We start from the raw sequence: 19,354 nt of genomic DNA on the forward strand, positions 1-19,354 counted from the left end.
GATTTCCTGTGGGTATTTATTGCTGACGCGCCACATCAGAGGGTTTTGGGGTACTGGGCTGTTTTCTGCAACAGAGCCTGCTCACGTCTGTGCACGACGCGAGGAACCGCTTTGGTGTGTGTAAAGGGATCCATCCACCAAGCTTTGTGGATATTTTCCTCGTCTGAAATTCCACCCCAAGATGGGTCTCCAACTTTGGATATCGGTTCTGATCGTCTTCGTGGGGATTTCATCCACCCTGGCCAAGCCTAGGACACTATTTGCAGAAGATGCAGAGGTGAGTTTAACAAAATAAAGTTTCTTTTCGTGAGTGTGTTTTGTCCGCGTTGATAAAGTCAAGAGCAGAGTGTTGCTTATTAACTATGCCGAGAGAATTGTCAAAAAGACGGCCTGTGTGACCTTGCTCTGCCCCTGGCTTGGCCTTGTTGAATCTTGAATCCACTTTAGGTAGTCTTTCATTAGGAAATAGAGTCTTCAAAAAGACCATCAATATCTGTCAACAAGAATGAATTCTCGATGGACAACTCACTGACACATAGACTAATAGCGTCCAAGGAACTCTGTGGTTTCACGAGTTAGGACTCGCTGCTGTGAATTTTTAGTCTACGTTAGCTAAAATAACATACTTTCCTTAAGTTGCCCAACATGTCTGATTTTTTTAAAACTTGCTGGAAATCTTGGGTCGGTAGAAAGCTAAAGATTATTTGACCCGTAACGCCATCAGAGACTTAAACTGTAAACACTAATAGATGAGTTTTTAAAGGATCTACTTTAATAACGAGATAAAGATTTATGCAACAAATGTTTTCCCAGTAGTTGTTTAAAGTTAGAATTGGTTATTAATTAAATTAAAAAAATGGCATTCTTCGTTGATTCAGCAACCTTTGTGCATGTTTCTACAAAAAACAGATACGGCTTCCTTAATCTGGTAGATGTTTAGTGTGGCCCTTTAAAACCAACATGGATCAGTGTTCACATACATTAATTTTCACACAAAATATGAAATCAATCAATAATGTGTTGATCATAAAAATAAAAAAAATCGTGGCGGGTAGATTATCAAATAGATTACTTGAAGCTTGGTTCGTTCAGAGAGCTTTGGGGGCATTGTAGAGAAATGTAAACAACGATAATCAGTAAATAATGACCTTAATTTGAACTATAACATTCGACTTTTTAATAATGTGAGTTAGCCACTTTCGAAACTTGAAGACAGTTATTTTGAGTAATGTGAATGAACCCATTATTCCATAACGCTGGTTAGCTAAATAATTCCACGATAAACCAAAAACTATATGTGCGTGTCAATGTTTCACTGCTAGTTAATACATGACTACTGAAATCGGTAAGCATATTTCTTCTGCTTACCAGCTAATGATAAACCTTGCCCGCGAGAAATGTATCTAAAGAATTTTGTACACAGGACTTGGTTTTGTCTAATGCAGAGCAGGTTTTTGTACGAATATTGCTGACTTCGCTTTAGCTATAAATAACATTAGCGTCTTACCGAAGGTTACGTTTCTAGGGTCTTTGAGGACAAGAACACGTGTTCTTGAAGTTAAAGGGGCAGTCTGGGTCTAAAAACAACTTTTAAGAAATATGTTTAAAAATGTTTAATAATTAATACCTAATAATATTTAATACTATTGTATAGGCGCATCTTATAGGTTCCAGGCCTCAAAACAAATTTGGTGTCATAAAATCTGTCGGGTCTTATTATTTTTGGTTATCTTATTTTTGTTTATTTGTTTGTTTGTTTGTTTGTTTGTTTGTTGTGATGTGGGGTGTTTGTTTTCAAGTACACACATTATCAATGTCAAATATTTTCGAGTGAAATACTAATGATTGATTTTGGTGAACGTTTGAATTTAACATCGAATGTGACGTCATAAATAACTCGGCAAATTCACTAAGTTGAGAAAACCCGTTTATCAACTTGGTTTTGGGAAAATTTATTCAAATCCTCTAGTTTATAAGAGCAAGACATTTTATTCAAAAGTTCATTTCATTTGGTGATACTTTTATAGGAGAAAACAGTGCATGACGATTTGTGTTTAGCATCTCTTTTTAAAGACAGTGTGTTATAGGTCATTCTGTTTTGCATTTTGAGTTTGGAAGGTTGGACAAAATCTGTGTCTTTGCTGCTGATGCTCTATATGCGCAGAAACAAGTAACCTTCGAACACCGGGTCTGTTGTCTTATGTCCTGTATGCACCGACGGTTACAACACCTGCCCTCTGAGTACAAGAAACGGGGCCAGACTATAACCTCTCCTTCTGACCCCAGCTTGGCTACGCAGTGACGTCACATGAAACGGGAGGTGATTACGCCACAAAGGTCGAACCAAACTTTATAAACAATTGCTGTTCTGAGAATACAATTCTTAACACCAGCGGTTTAGAGGTTATGGATGATCACCACAAAATATTCTCTGTTGAAAATGTTCTTCTAATTAAGGCCTACGCAACAGAGCTACATTCCTCTACTCTAAAAGAAAACAAAAACAAAAGCATTTCAGTTTAAAGGCAGTTGACACTATTGGTTAACACTCAAAATAACTATTAGCATAAAACCTTACTTGGTAACGAGTAATTGGGAGAGGTTGATTGTATAAAACATTGTAAGAAACGCCTCCCTCTAAAGTATTAAACGTAGTTTTCGAGAAAGAAGTAATTTTCCATGAATTCGATTTCGAGGTCTCAGAGTTAGAATTTGAGGTCTCGAAATCAAGCATCTGAAAGCACACTTCGTGAGACAAGGGTGTTTTTTTTCTTTCCTAGTTAGCTCGCAACTCCGACGACCAAACAAGCTCAAATTTTCACAGGTTTGTTATTTTATTCATATATTGAGATACAATAAGTGAGAAGACTGGTCTTTGACAATTACCAGAGTCCAGTGTCTTTAAAAAGTTGATGCGTGCATGATTTACTTAGTCGTGCCAAGTACCTTGATGATCCCCGTGGCGATTCTAACTCAGTTTGGACAAGTTTGTTTATTTCCCAAAATGAATATGGTTGCTTTGAGAAATTTTATTTTATTTTGGACGTGTAATACAATACACCGAGCGAGCGAAACCGTTTATTATTTTTTAGGAAACATTCAACCAGAAAAAAAAATCATTGGAAAATTTGAACTTGATTTCCAGCGACAGATGCATGGAGTGTTTTTGTTTGTTTGTTTTGTCGTTTTTCCGTCCATGATGTGCTCAGTGGGGGGGACATCCATGTTTAAACGCATCGCGCACGAACAGTTTTGACTTTGGGACTGTGGGTAGGCCAGGCACATTGCAGGGCGTATCCATGGGCAGTGCGTTAAAGTAGTGCCACACACGTAGAACGGTTTACCCAAAAGCTATACAAGAAGTCAACATGCTTGTATCAGATATATAACGTAATTTTGGTGGGATAAAGTGAGCCATATTGTACCCATAAATGCACCCAGTTGGGGGCTCATTGGCCACCAGTGGGAGTTGAGAAGGTCGTCCACGGGTTTGCGAATGTCACATGTTACAGGGTGGGTATACATTTTTCACAAGGTCACCCGGTCAAGAGCGAGACTTTCCCAGCGGTTGGAGGAACTACTCCACCACAATTTGACAATTGGTTTTCGGGTTTACTTCAGTGAACTTTCGGATTATAGATAATATTTCTTCGGCTCATATAGCCACCTAATTTAAGGCATTGAATTGTGAGGTATCAATATATATTTGATATGGAAAGGTTTGCGGTAACACCATGTAATGACTATCACTAAATGAGTTGGGGTGGTTCTGAAAAGAACCGTTGGTTTCAACTCGACGTTTCGATCAGTATGCTCTGATCGTCTTCTGAAGAAAGCATGGTGTTACCGCAAACCTTTCCATATCGTATTTCCACCATGCAAAATTTCAAATCCTAAATGTATAATATTTGGTTAGTGGCACACCACTCTCTAAATGTAAAAGAGTAAAAAACACCACTCTTTACATTTCGAGCTGTCCCTCATATGGCTCTTCAAAAAGAGTGGTGGTTATTTCACTCTTTTAAAGGGGTTTCACTCCAGGACAGAGTTAAAAATCACTCAAAAAGATGCAAACTTCAATCTAAAAGAGTGGAAGACCACTCAAAAAAGAGTTGTCCTTCACATGGCTCTTCAAAGAGTGCCTTTTCACTCTTTTACATTAAGAGAGCATGCGTGTATCCTGCCAGTGGGTAGGTCATGTTCTTTTGAGAACTTGTTTTCTTCTACAGCCGGGTAGATTTTTGAAATTCGGGAGACTTCTAAGTTATCTCCAACTGGTCACTTTTGAGTGTACCTTACCAGAGAAAAATAACAAGGAATGATAGTGGTAACACTCGATAACATAATAAACTGCCTGAGCGTTTTCAGCAACAACAACTTCATCAGATGCAACGAAGGGGGAAAATCAAGTATATGCATCAAGAAAGTAACGAGTGAACGATATACTATGAGTAATAATAACTAGACATACAACAACATTAATTAGAACAATAATTTATTTTTTTAATACTGAATTCATCATGATTTGAAGAATTCATGAACCATGAAAATTCAGGAAATATCTGATCAGAATTTTAATTGGTTCGGAAATAAATTTCGGTAGTTTTGCTCGTCTGTTTCGCGTCGTTTGTCCAACCCAAACGCTTCAATCGACAATTCTGTGGGTATAGTTTGTAAACAAGTTTTCTATAACACAAATTGTGGACCTCTTATGCGTTCCTTCTTTGCATTTCACCATTACCTACGAATGTTATCCATATGTCTCTTAATGCTTTAGAGTGAAAATTTCACTCTCTTGTCCGAGTGGTGTCACTATCGCTCTTGTGAGAGTGAAAGTCAATCTGTGTCACTCTTTTTGAGTGAAACTGGAACGAACTTCACTCTAAATCGAGTTGAAAGTACCCGTCTTTCACTCTAAAAAAAGTTGTCTGCCATATGGCTCTTTGCAACTGTGGTATGGCGGACAAAACGAGTGGTTTTTCACTCTTTTACATTAAGAGAGTATGAGAATGTATTTTTGTCTTCTTTTTAGTACAAATCCCATGAGATTTTAATGGTAGCATTTTTTTTTAAAAGCTTAGTCGTATAAGGTACAAGTTGGAAACTTTCCAGCTTTGCGCAACAGGTGTCAGTTTCTACGATTGCTCAATAAACTCAAAGTTCAGTCACCTCCAAAAAAAGAAAAGTCTGAGAAATGGTAAATAAAATAATTTCATTTCGCAACCAGTAATGTTGTGCTATGCCGTAAAGCGATTTGTCAAACAAACAAAAATGAAAAGAGAGAGTCCTTTGTGGCGAAGCAAATTGAATCAAACTCAAAATGACTTCTATTCGGTTCTGAGGTTTATTGAAAAAACTACATATAAATGACAAAACTTTGGATATTTAAAGGCAGTGGACACTATTGGTAATTACTCAAAATAGTTATCATCATACAACCTTTCTTGATTACGAGTAATGGGGAGAGGTTGATAGTATCAAACATTTTGAGAAACAGCTCCCTCTGAATTGACGTAGTTTTCGAGAAAGAAGTAATTTCCCACGAATTTGATTTCGAGACCTCAAGTTTAGAATTTGAGGTCTCGAAATCAAGCATCAGAAAGCACACAACTTTGTGTGACAAGGGTGTTTTTTTCTTTCATTAATATCTCGCAACTTCGACGACCGATTGAGCTCAAATTTTCACAGGCTTGTTATTTTATGCATATCTTGAGATACACCAACTGTGAAGACTAGTCTTTGACAATTACCAATAGTGTCCACTGGCTTTAAAGGGAAGTTTTACGTTTGGTAATCACCCATAAAACTAATGGCCTACAGCAGCTTTCGATAGTATAAAGCATTTTAAGGATAATTTCTATTTGAGTTGATGTTGTAATGGAAAAACATATGAGTTTTACCCCAAACATTTTTTATCCGAGAAGCGTAACTGACGGTAACGTCTCTCGTATATTTTGTGTATTTCAATTACGAATTATTCTTCCTGCGTGGACGTAACCGCTCTGGATTTTTGGCGATATCTCAAAAACGCGACCACCCTTTGAAATGAGTGTGTCACAGGTAGTTTTAAAGACACTGGACACTATTGGTAAATGTCAAAGACCAGTCTTCTCACTTGGTGTATCTCAATATATGCATAACATAACAAACCAGTGACATTTTAAACTCAATTGGTCGTCGAAGTTGCGAGTTAATAATGAAAGAAAAAACACCATTGTTACACGAAGTTGTGTGCTTTCAGATGCTTGATTTCGAGACCTCAAATTGTAAATCTGTGGTCTCGAAATCAATTCGTAGAGAATTACTTCTTTCTCGAAAACTACGTCACTTCAGAGGGAGCCGTTTCTCACAATGTTTTACACTATCTACAGCTCCCCATTACTTGTAACCAGGTAAGTTTTTATGCTAATAATTATTTTGAGTAATCACAAATAGTGTCCACTGCCTTTCGTGTAATTATTAATATTTGGCTAAAAACGGTTCTAAAAACAAAAGGCAGACTTTGCCTTTAAAACAGACCTACAACATGGAGAACAAATGATGACGTCATTTTTATCCTTGAAGTTCACCGAAGACGTTTTCCAGCTGATGTTTTGACCGAGACAACATTTAAGAAGGTTGTTTAAAATCACTATGAACATCTACCAAATTAAATAAAAGATAATTAAGTTACAGACAGTCAAACATTCATGGCTCGTGTAAACACATACTCGAAAATTTGATAAAAGTAAAGTTTCGAAAAGTAAAGGGAATATTTCAGATACAAAGTTTTATCGAAGTGACGCTGATCTGCCAAAGGTATCAAAAACCTTTAATCACCAATAAAATACTGGCAAATTCTCAATGATAGATCGAATAATAACTCCACATTTTTTTGCCTTAGAGTTCAAGTCGTTCCCACCTGATGTTAGGATGAGGAGCATGTTTGTGGGTTCGAAGGATCAAGGTGAAACACCAACCTTACAAATTATGAGGGGAAGTCTTAAAGATTGAGAACGAGTTGTGTCGAGGTTGTCATTGTGCAATAACGAGGACTTCGTGCATGTCAATTTTAAATTTGCCGGCTGGACTTTACGCATTCAACAGGTGTGTTGTTTAAAAGAGCGGTGACACAACATTTCCCCATGGTAAATGCTGGTGGTAAAATAGCCCTGGTGCCCTTACACTTTCTCATTGTACTACAATCTGTGTACAGAGAAAGAGTCCTATATAGGGCTAGTGGTAAAAGAACTGTCTGGGTGGTAGTGGGTTGTTGCAAAAATAAAATGCATGGTCAGAATTGACCCTGTTTCTGTGTCCATTAGGGGGGGGGCTGACCCCTTTCTGGGTCAGTATGACCTAGAATCTGCTGACACAAATTGACGCAGAATCTTGAGTCAAAATCCCCATTTTAAATTATCTAAAATAACCTTGCTCGAGGGACGATTTGAACTTGAACCCATGCTCTGCTGATCAGTACCACCAGAGATTTAGTCTGCCGATCAGAAACACCGTAGCTTGAGTCCGATGCTCTTAAAGACACTGGACACTATTGGTAATGGTCGAAGACCAGTTTTCACAGTTGGTGTAACTATGCATGAAATAACAAACCTGTGAAAATTTGAGCTCAATCGGTCATCGAACTTGCGAGATAATAATGAAAGAAAAAACACCCTTGTCACACGAAGTTGCGTGCTTTCAGCGTGATTTCGAGACCTCAAATTCTAAATCTGAGGTCTCGAAATCAAATTCATGTAAAATTACTTCTTTCTCGAAAACTACGTAACTTCAGAGGGAGCCGTTTCTCACAATGTTTTATACTATCAACCTCTCCCCATTTACTCGTTACCAAGTAAGGTGTTATGCTAATAGTTATTTTGAGTAATTACCAATAGTGTCCACTGCCTTTAAATTGACACGAGCCTCCTGTTTAGACGCTTGTAAAAAAAAAAACCTATAAAAAAACGTGTTTGACCATACAAAATGGCAGACCGTGTTAGTTCACGAGGTCAAAGGAAAAAATAAACAAATTGTCGAGGGATATTTTTTGTGAATCATTATATTCCATTTTTTTAATTTTTTTTAACCCGTACACCGATGTGTGTTGGCACTGTGTACCGAGTACTTTCCCGAGTCCTGTCAAAAAATTTTACGGGTGGGATTCCACATTATGGTTGGATTCCACATTATATTCCACATTTAAGACAGATTTCAAACCCTATCTCATTTCAGAACATACAGCATATAGCCCAAGGCGCCCAATTAGAAGGCATAGTGCCTCTTAAACCGCCCAGTCATGTCAATGTCTTCTCACTGCGAGAGGCATCTTGTGAAATAATCTTAATATAAATGAGAATGTGTGTCATTACAACAAAAAGGAAGAATGGTATCTGGGGAAGAACTTATATCAACAGTTTCATTCACAAGTTCAAGGAACGTTACAGAATTGGTTTTTGCTAACAAAACAGTTGCTGGCAGTGTAAGCACTATGTAAATCCACCATATACATAAACTGACAAACCTGTAGAAGTTTGAGATCGATCGGCCATTTTGGTCACAAGGGAATAGTGAAAAACCGATTACAAATTTTGCATTACATCGATGCCAAAATAAAAATGAATAAAACGCTCACTGAGCGATAAACTCCAAACGCGAAGTTAGATTATTTATTTCTCAACTATCATCATCATTAGACCGCGTAAGTTTTATTTAAATCTGTGATCTTCACGATTTTTGTTTCTTACCAATTCTGTAACGTTCCTTTAACTTGCGGGTACAACCATGTGTACATCTCCTTTGTTGGAGTGTTAGCTCTGAAAAGAGCCGGTGGGGTCTCGACGTTTCGAACAGAGTACTCTGCCCGTCTTCATGAAAATGAGTGGAAATATAATCCTATATGTTTTTCTCCCCATCAGGCGCGGCAGGACATAGGGGAAACTTTTTTGAAGAGGGAGCGTCGCCAGTCCGATGGATCGCTAACGACCCAGAGACAGGCCAAGTATTTGATCTCGATCCTGGAACAACTGATGGCTGATCTGAGCCTTAGCGGTAAACAAAATCATTTATCTCATGGTAATGTACGGAAGCTCAAAATGACCACCTGCGTTTCCATGTTTCTGAGCCAAAGTAGCATTAGAAGAATTACACCATCTTTTCTAGTTCTCACACTCACGCTGAAGTTCGTGTGAAAATACCGCAACAGTTTTGTGCTGTTTTCTCAATAAATATTCACTGCATTCATCAGCTGGAACTTGCATATAATGCACCTTTATTGCGCCTCTGTTTATGGAACGACCTATATATTCAGGTTTGCCAAGCTGACTCTCTTCAGATTTCCATGGGTCGGCCTTTCCATAGAGTCAAAAACTTGACTCCACAAAATGGCGTGTCGTGTTAGTTCACGACGTAAGGAAAACCATGCATATTTGTGAGCGTTTACATTCTACTTTTAAAACATCTTTCAAACCATATGCATCTATAAAAAAAAAGGTTTCAAACGCTTTTCATATACCAACTCGCCCGATTTAAGGCAACGTGGCCCTTTAAGAGGCTCATGCAGTATGTGCTTTATAAATGTATCATGTTATTATTATAATTATGACTCGTATTATATCTGTCCGTATAATTTTAATTTTGCCATAAAAAAATTTATTTTGTTTGACAAGAACCAATCTATGACCCTTGAATTCCACAGCATGTGAGGGCGACATCAACAAGGGAATCCAATGCGAGGAGGAAGCTCACTGCGTACCCTGGGCTGGTATATGTGACGGGGAGCAGGTATGCGGCATGGAAACTAAGGCCGGTTGCCTCAACCAATCCTTGAACACCTACGGAGTGCCACAGGAGAGGCTGTGCAACGGAGACGAGAACAAAGACTGGTGCATACTACCTGATTATGTACCGCAGAGTAAGTACCGATGGAAGTCTAGTTATCATGCCTCAAATTCATAAAGCCTGTAAGCATAGACAACTTGCTAAGCACAGACAAATATTAATGAGCAGAAACTTGTTACCAGCCAAATGTTTACACTGTTGCAACTAGTGTCCCACTTAAAATAACGGTCCATTTAGCTTGCGAGACCTGCTAGGATAGAAACGTCAGGACATGAACTTTTATTGCATTTTTATCACAGGTCCTTTTTAGTTGTTGGTTAGCAGTTTGCCACAGCTAATTCTATTTTCACGCTTAATCTTTTGGTTAACATCGTTTTTCACCATACATTGTCAGCCCCAATTTAAAAATGATTTGGGCCCCAATTCATTCCCACAGTGTGTGGTTCGACCCTTGAGGTGCCGAAGGGTGGCAAGACCACCGCCTACTCCCCTTACTACCCCACCTCCTACCCCAGCGACATCTCCTGTCAGTGGGCAGTCAAAGCCCCGGAGGGCACTCGACTCAGCGTCAACGTCAAGTTCTTCAATACGGAAGAGAACTACGATTTCATCAACCTCGGTCCCGGACTGAAAGAGCAGGATGAAGGTGGTTCTTATTACATATTCAAGCACAGTGGAATGAAGTTGCCCCCTGTGCCTGCCTTCAGGACCCCTGACAATGAGTTGTTCCTGACGTTCCAGACCGATATGTGGGTGACACACAAGGGGTTCGAGATTGAATTTGCTGATGTCGACGAGTTCGGTAAGTTGTCTCTTAGTTTTTTGTTTCTTTTTCACAAACCATCATTACTGTCTTCCTTTCCAATAAAGTAAACTAAATCTATGTAGCACGCAAGCCTGTGGAAAACAGTATGAGGAGAGTGCTTGATGTGTGAATCGGAAACTCCAGAGTTAACCCCCATACTCTTTCGCTGTAGCTAGCAAACCCGAGGAAACACTTAAACAAGGGTGCTTGTTAACCCCTTATCTCTTCTACGATAAGTGTTCCGGCGTGCACTGTTAATCCTAGAACACGGAACCCAAAGCTGAATGTCCCATCCGAAGGACAAAGCACTTATGGTATTAAGTATATTGCACAAGAACACAAGTGTCACGACCGGGACTCGAACCCACACTCTTCTAATCAGAAACACCAGAGCTTGAACCGGTTCTCTTAACTGCTTGATATAGAAACCAAATCGGTAAATAATATCATAATCCTCTATTTTTCCCTGACAGATCCTGGTGTAGATATCGACAACGTGTTGGAAGACAGCGAGTACAACGCAAGTAAGTTTACAATAGACCTATCACCATCATTACGTCACATTACCGAACATTGGATGTCAACAATATCCTACCATCATTTTCGTTCCGAGACATTTGGGAGTTTTTAATTTCTGGTATCGTTTCCTTCTCAAAGGATAACTAATTTGTTCAATGATCCGAGACCAATACTTACTGTGATTACCTTCATTCATTGTCTAATAAATCGTTCGTCTTTTTATTCTAATGATATTTCCATTCCTCAAAAAGCCTGTGGAGAATCGATCAAAATCAAGAGCGACGACGAAGCAACGATAACCTCTCCAGCTTACCCCCTTAACTACCCCAACAAGTTCCAGTGTGACTGGACCTTCTCCATCGATGCTGGGGAGAGAATCGGAATCTCCTTCGAGACGCTGGATCTCGAGCCCGGGGCGGATGTCCTCCAGATCGGCAAGGGGGGCAACCCTGGTACAGGTATGGTCGCGGAGCTCTCGGGAAACAAGAGACCGACGGAGTCTATGCTGGTGGAGTCCAGTAAAATGTGGATGAGACTCAAGACTGATGCTAGCATCACGAGACTGGGGTTCAAGGCAACAGTCAGAGAGCAACCGTACAACGGTAAGTATAACGGTCATGTCACCATGAGGTGATGTACAGAGGCAACCAGTTCTGGCCAAGCTCAAATAATAATAGTGGCTTCTTTAGCGCGCATATCCGTCACTCATTGACGCTCTTACATAGCACCATGTAATGGTTAACGAAGGTGCTGTGGTGCAATATGCAACCAATCAGACCGGGAACACCGGGGCAAACCCATTCTCTTTTCGATAGGTGCACTGGGTTCATTTACGGGCGTTACACAACACACGGGACCAACGGCTTTACGTCCCATCCGAAGGAAGGGTAGAAAAGTCATTCACATTTCACATATTTGTACCATGCACTGCAGTTGGTTGTCTCCAAGTTGGCTGTAAAAGTTGCCTCGCGTGACAAGGACCATGTCACATGAGACAAAAATAGGCAACGAGTTCCAGGCAATTTTCCTGGACGAAAAGTCATTCACACTTTAGTTATTGTTCGTTGTTTTCCTAGTGGTGATAGTAAGTTACAGCTGGAACATCGCCTCTTGTGCTGCCGAAGTGTTCCACTTTTTTTTGCACCAGGAAAAAGAAGGGATATCACAAATGTTGTACAACGTGCCACGAAAACAAAATCCCGTTTTGGTTTTTTTCGTTGTAAAGGCGGGTATAGTCATAGATGGGTAATTAACATATTACTTATTTGGTGAGATGCACTGCACTACGTAACACTGTTGATAGAAGAAACCATTGTGAGAGAGGATTCACTTCAATAGTGGTGATAATTTGTGTCAACTTTTTTTATTATTATACAGACTGCGGTGGTAACGTTCAGATCAGCCGCGACGGCTCAGCCGTCGTAGCCTCGCCGCAGTTCCCTGACGTCGGCTACCATCTCAACCACAACTGCCTGTGGAAGATCACCGGTGACACCGAGCGGGGCCTGACCGCCATCTTCAAGGACTTCAGCACCGAGAAGCAATGGGACACGGTCTCGATGGGATTCGGACCCGAGCCCGCTCGAGATGGTTCTAACTACGTGATCGAGAACTGGAGCGGGAATAAGCTGCCTACCCCGGATGAGTTCACGACCGAGGAGAACGAGATGTGGATTCACTTCAAGACTGACGGTACCGTCATCGACCGGGGGTGGAAGGTACAGATCTTCGACAGCAATATCCAGTGTGAGTAAAAAAATAAAGTTTTTTTTTACACTTCCTTTCATATTTTGAAGGCAGGTATACTTTTCATTTCAAGGGTTTTGTACCTTTTTGTATGAAACAAAACATAAATGTCTACAGATTTACATTAAACTTACATTGCTCAAATATAATGACGGTAGATAAAAGCTACCCTCAAAATTACTTGCGGATGTGCTGTGATTTTTGAGAAACGAGTAAAACTATTTCACGAAAATAATTGAAGCGCGTATAATGGATTTACGTGACTCTCCTGAAAACATTGCTCTGTGATTTTCACTTATTTTCTGACGACTAATAAAGCTGAAAACTTCTACAGGTAAATTATATTGGACACATCTTCATGAACAGTGAGTATGGATTCATAACATGGCCAAAAAACTTGATCAACAAAAAATATCAAGAGCCAACTTAACCATTTTACTAGCCCAAAAACCAATAGAGAGAAGACAACAAGGAAGTTTCAGTTTTAGTTAACTTTTGGCAATAAATAAACTACGGGCTACCAGCCAAACTGTAATGTAGTAATACGAAATCGATTGGTTTCCATTTGAAAAATAAATGCTGTTCCTGATCCGACTGTGGCTACGGCTTCGGCTGTGCTACAAACAGCCACAGCCAACAGCCGTCGCATTCGCAATTGAATTAGGATGTCGCCTGAATTTTCGTAGACACCCGCTCGGAACATGAATAAGCCTATAGGGTTATGCGTTATTAATCCGTTTTTATTTTATTTCTTCTAATAGCTTCTAATACAACTGTCGAGAAGAAGGACATCATTAAACCAGATAGAGGTAAGGATTGTTCATCCTTTTGTAAGCCCAACCTCCATCCCAGTGTTGATCGATCTCCTCATAGCGCCATTTTCCCCCAGCATGCCTTGCTCTCTCGTATTGATACCATGGTAGAGATGTTGAATGCAAACTATGGCCCTTTTCGAAACCACGGCTTCGGCTTTTGATTCGGCTTCAGGCTCCGTCTTCTCGTCTGAAGCCCTGGGCGCGTACGCAAAGCACGCGCAATTGTCAAAACAACCGCGGGGCCAATCTAGCCAGAGCTGAAATCTATAAGCCGAAGCCGTGGTTTCGAAAAGGGCCTACGTCGCTAGTCAGCAAATTACAAAAACAGGTCAAGCCTGGCACTCGGGAGTCAGACATTTTGTGCTCCATACAACTGCCGTTGTAACACATTCCAACACCTTGCAATGAATCAAACGCCTTTTAACATTTTACGAATTTATCCTCCCAATGTGTAAATTATGCTTCGGATCCTTTGACATAACAGCACCGATGCAATGGAGTCAGTGATGTTAAGTTTACTTATATTATTCAATACCCATAATTTGTCCGATGTTTTGTTTCAAATAGAAGTACATGTATTTTTTACTAGGTTTGGAACGCAAACCACATGATGTAATATTATCATCATTAGCATAATCAATGGGGCTTTGCAGACCAACGACGGCCACACTTGGAAGTATAAGTAGCATAAAACATTATGGGTGGAAAAGGCAATCACATACCACATTCCAGGGCAATTAGACAACATGCAAGATCTCTATAAAACCAATTCAAAATTTATTTGAAAGGGAGAAAAATCAAGATGGCCGCACTAGCTCAATTATTTTTTGGGGTACAGGGGAATACGTAAATAACACAGGTGTGATAATATAAAATGTATTTCTTACCCATTCATTGCAGACTGTGGTGGCACTCTTCGCTTCGACCCCAGCATGGGTAAGGCAGTCCTCACCTCGCCAGATTTCCCTTACAAATATCGCCCGATCCTCGACTGTTTGTGGTTCGTCGACATCCCTTACAACGGCGACGTGACCATCCGATTCGACCAGTTCAACACCGAGAAGCACCGGGACATCTTGACCGTCGGCACGGGCACCAACCCCGACGACGAGTCGTCCGTCCTGCTGGACTCGTTCAGCGGTACCAAAAGACCCGAAGAGATCAACACGGACAATAAGAAGTTGTGGGTCAAGTTCTTGACCGATTTCCAGACGGAGTACAACGGCTGGAAGATGGAGATTGTCGCAGTCCCAACTCAAGGTGAATATACGTTTAAGATATTGGCATTCGTGAACTTTGACCTCGTCTGGTGGGGGGGGGGGGTCGCATGGATTTCAAAATGTTGGAGAAGCCAACTCCGGCAGCCTGTCTTTGCACTGAGCTTAAAATAAAAACCTTGTGTTTATATTCGCTACCTTATCGAGACAGAGGGAAAACACAAAGAAGGGAAAAAAAAGGTTGCCACATGGGAATCCTAAAGCCTTTGGGTGCTCCACATTGGAATGTTGTACACAATGTCCATTGGAAAAATAATGGTCACACCAAGGTAAGAAAAGAATGGGGCCTATTTTAGGAATGTGAAATGGTATGCGGACTTACGTATTTACAGTGTTGACGAATGTAAACTTTAGTGCGCTTGAGGAAAGGAATATCCACATCATGTGCAACAAAGAGCTGTATGTGTAATCTCTAAATGGACTTTCTGATAGCAAATAACTTAATCCAAAGAGTTTGAAGAGGAAATTCTTACCTTTTGTTGCGACTATTTTTCTTCTTTCTTCCTCAGAATGTGGCGGTTACATCGAGGTACCCAGCAACGCATCTATATCTATAGCTTCACCAGGCTACCCCGATAAATACCTGGGCAATCAGAACTGTATCTTCACCTTGATTGGGCCCAACAACCGCCGTCTGCGAATCAGCGTTGCTGACTTTGAGTCCGAAAACTGGGGTGGAGTTCTCAGCATTGGGGAGGGGTGGGTATTTTAAGGTTTTTTTTCACACGACAGCAATTAAGAGCAGGGGTCCCTTGCTTAATTTGTGCATGGTTGTGACATTTTACAAATTGCAGTTTTTGTGAGAGGTCAACAGTGTTTGGACTGTCCAATTAAGGCCCTTTGTGAAATGTCCATTTTGCCGTCATTTGTTGACAGTATTGTCCTTTCAAAAGAGGTGTGATTTTGCAACCATGCTAAAAGTTTAAGCAAGGGACCCCTGCTAAATTGCTTGCGTGTAAAAGGGCAAAACCCTGTGTGGTGATAGTCTGTTAATAAGGAGCTCTGGATGTGCCATCTTACTTTCGTCAAAAATTCTCTGGAACTCGCCTGGCCGAATGGCACATCAAGAACTCCGTAAAAATTAAGTTTAAGTCTTTTTGTTTGTATACAAAGCATCTTTTTGTTGTAAATATTTCCCTTACGGCATAGAAACATAATTTGGTGCTCTAGTCTTCGTTTTGCCGTTTTAAGAATTCACCAAATCGGCAACAGTATTTAAAATTGTTAACACTGCCGAGAATGTTCACTCCACTATCTTAATCTCCAAACAGATGCAGAAAGAAAGACCACGGTAGCGTGGTGATTGTTGACCGCCACAGCGGGTTCGGACCACCCCTCCACTCCGCTTTCATCCCCAGGACCAATGTGGCTTGGGTTAAGTGGAACACCGACTACGAAAGGCCGTACAAGGGATGGAAGATGATCATCAGTGATACAGGCTTAGTGGGAGGTAAGAAAGAGCTTCTCATTTAGCATACTCACGGTCATTATGGCGAATCAAAGATTGACATCGATGTGGTTGTATCAAAATCAGTTTTGATGAGTGAAGAAAAGTTTGATAATTCGTGTGTCCTTTCTTTGCAATAACCTCCCATGTTTGTTTGAGGTAGGTACAGCCCCTTAATAAGCCCTTCCCATGCAGTATGCTAATCACTTTTTGGCAAACGCCAAAGAGATGTGCACTAGGCAGGTCCACCACGCCACCGTCAGCCCTATACACAAAGACACGGTGTTCCCTTATTTTTGCCAGTCAGAAGTGTCAGTGCAACGTACATCCCAAGTTTTTGCCAACTGAATTAGTTGGAAATAAAATTTTAAGAGGTATTTCAGCTCATGAATCTTTACAGAAACCGTTGAATTTGTTCACAATATTTTGAACACGAAAGGTATATAATAAGGTTTTTTTTTCTTTTCACATCGTTCCAGACCAACCAACAGACGAGGCTGGAGAACCCATCCCCTGCAACCCACCAGGCCCGACCACCCAGGCCACCACTCCGCAACAACCCACGCAAGGCCCGACCGAGGCCAGCGGTAGCGGCTACCCGGATTGGTACGACGAGTATCATGGTGGCCCGGGGGAAGAGCCCAACCTAACGGAGGTTGAAGATCATACGCCTATGAAAGATGAATACTCCATTTAAGATGGTGTATGTGCCAAGGTGAGAGCTCAAGCAAACTGAGTTTGTACGATCTTAGGTTATAGAGAATTTGAAAGACGGAAACAAAACTGATTTGGCTCCAAACTGCTCAGAGTGCCACTTTCAACTGAAGAGGGTTGTCTGTCGGTTTCATTTTGTCAATAACGAGTATAATACGATAAACCAAGATATTAGAGGGGCCAGACTACTAGACTTCTATAGTCGGCGCCAGTGTTGACTACCTATGTAACTGCTTATGTTACAATATACACGTTCATTGGTGTTGTGTTGTTAATTAGATTTCAAGAAAAGACTCTGCTAGGGTCGAAACACCAATTACCTTGTAAAGCGGTCATATCCGTCACCCAGTGAGGCTCATGGCGCTTCAACATTTTAGTTTTTTGCATGCAATGTATTTAAGAGGTACATTATTTGTGAATGGTATCCTGCTACTGTTTTCTTGAGCATGAATTTGTTAATCAATAATTGTATCTGCCTAAGCAGATTCATGAAATCGCGCTGTGACACAACAAAATAATTTTTCAGATACCCTGACAACTTGTTAAACGATTTCGTTTTTTGTTTTTCAGATCGAAAGAGCTGTTTGCCAGGATACAACATACGACCACCGTTTTGGGACGAGGTTGAGCCACCAAACACTCCTTCTCGGCATGTAGCAAACATCTTTGTTTTTCAGAGCAACAAGCATTACATTCATTTCGGTTTTTCCAGACGATTTTTTTTTCAAGCCAGCATCATGTCTGTGACAAATAAACACAAGGTTAAAAAAGGGTTTTTTTTTTGCATTTGTGAAATTGGGGGTTGATACGAGATTTTGCCTAGCCCCAATATTACCAACTCATAAAGTCAGTGCATTCAACTTAAGAGTAATGGACAGTCTAAACGTAAAAGTCAATGTTGAGTCAGAACTTGTATACCAGTACACGGTTGTCATTACATGCGGTTTTCGAAAATTCTGGACATTCACTTTCATGATAAACATCTCACATTATTTTATGTTCCCAATAAAATTGGTAGAAGTTAAACAAATTAAAACAACTCGAAGAGAAATTGAACAAACAATATTAGCTGCGATTGTTTGAGAAACAAAGATAAAAATCTGAGGTAAATGTTAAGTCTGTTTACTTCAATTAATGTACTTAGCAATTCTTGCCAATAAATGAATTCTTTTTAAATGCCTTTTTTTTTTAATTTCTCTTTTCTATAAAAAGAAAATCTTGAAGTTGCCTGTTCTCCTTTAAGAATAATTATTTTGGCTGCGGTTTTGTTTTTTATCATTCTTGTTATTATTTGTATTTCAAATTATGTTTACCTACCAATTACGTCCCCCATGAGCCTAGATTTAGTTAATTTCGTAGACGCTAGTGTGTCCCCTTTTTGAAATTTCAGTTTTTAGCGAACGACAATAATTACAACTTTAAGCTAGTTTTAGAGGGCAAGTTATACACAATAATTATTACGGTTTAATCAGTATTGTTTCATTGTACCTTTATTCCAAAGCACGCCCTTTTGCGTGTAACGTTCGTCTTAAAGCATCTATGCATGAAACATTCTATAAATATGCTTTTTATTTTTTAATTGAACTGCCTTAAAATAACAGTACTTTGTACAACTATTACAAAAGTTAAGCCTTCCGTTTCTAAACACATGTTATACCTTTGAAAAAGTTCCTTTACTGTAAACAATAACAACAGATTAAATTCTAGAGAAAATGTATTAAGCTTTGAGTCAGTTATTAAATAAAATAAAGTATTTACAACAACACAAAACTGTCGTCAACTTGGTTCATTTTGTATCTACACACAAACATAGGCTTAGTCTTTTTTTTGCTTGAAGAGTTTTTGGCACGAGATGTCTTTAAAAATTTACAAATCGTTTGCAAAAAAAGTTCCAGTGGAATAACATTTTGTATCTTTCAACTTGTCTTAAAATAAGTTGGTACTTTCCTTGATTTATCTTTACTTTGTCCAAAATGTTACAAGAAATGTCGATCTCCCAACATCGCCACCATTTTTATACCCGTCCTGTATACACACGCAATTTTATAGACTTATAAAGATATCAATGTAAATTTAGTACGGTGTCAATTTTAACACTCCGGTTTTTGAAGTGTCATTTTCAGTATTTGTATTTTTTTCTGTTATTTAAACAAAAAATACCACCCAAAAATGGGAAGAAACCCTATACTTGTTGAATTTTTTGAATACATCGGAA

The 19,354-nt window shown here is 39.8% G+C and overlaps 1 protein-coding gene across 1 annotated transcript; it reads left to right on the forward strand.

The window, feature by feature from the left end:
- LOC117300025 (tolloid-like protein 1) lies at positions 1–18,909 on the forward strand. Its single transcript, XM_033783674.1, has 13 exons — positions 1–277; positions 8,895–9,027; positions 9,674–9,889; positions 10,253–10,618; positions 11,095–11,145; positions 11,392–11,742; positions 12,518–12,886; positions 13,648–13,695; positions 14,602–14,961; positions 15,488–15,677; positions 16,250–16,428; positions 16,905–17,140; positions 17,710–18,909. Exons 1-12 carry the CDS (start codon positions 182–184, stop codon positions 17,120–17,122), a joined length of 2,577 nt encoding a protein of 858 aa, XP_033639565.1. The 5' UTR covers positions 1–181; the 3' UTR covers positions 17,123–17,140; positions 17,710–18,909.
- The last annotated feature ends 445 nt before the right edge of the window (positions 18,910–19,354 follow it).

This window comes from Asterias rubens, chromosome 15 (assembly GCF_902459465.1).
Source record: "Asterias rubens chromosome 15, eAstRub1.3, whole genome shotgun sequence".
Taxonomy (NCBI): Eukaryota; Metazoa; Echinodermata; class Asteroidea; order Forcipulatida; family Asteriidae; genus Asterias; species Asterias rubens.

Bases quoted from the DNA above. Each gene is read 5' to 3' on its own strand.
- LOC117300025 (XM_033783674.1), top strand. From the start codon at position 182: ATGGGTCTCCAACTTTGGATATCGGTTCTGATCGTCTTCGTGGGGATT. The intron at 278-8,894 runs GTGAGTTTAACA...TCTCCCCATCAG, and splicing joins TATTTGCAGAAGATGCAGAG to GCGCGGCAGGACATAGGGGA. The intron at 12,887-13,647 runs GTGAGTAAAAAA...TTCTTCTAATAG, and splicing joins CTTCGACAGCAATATCCAGT to CTTCTAATACAACTGTCGAG.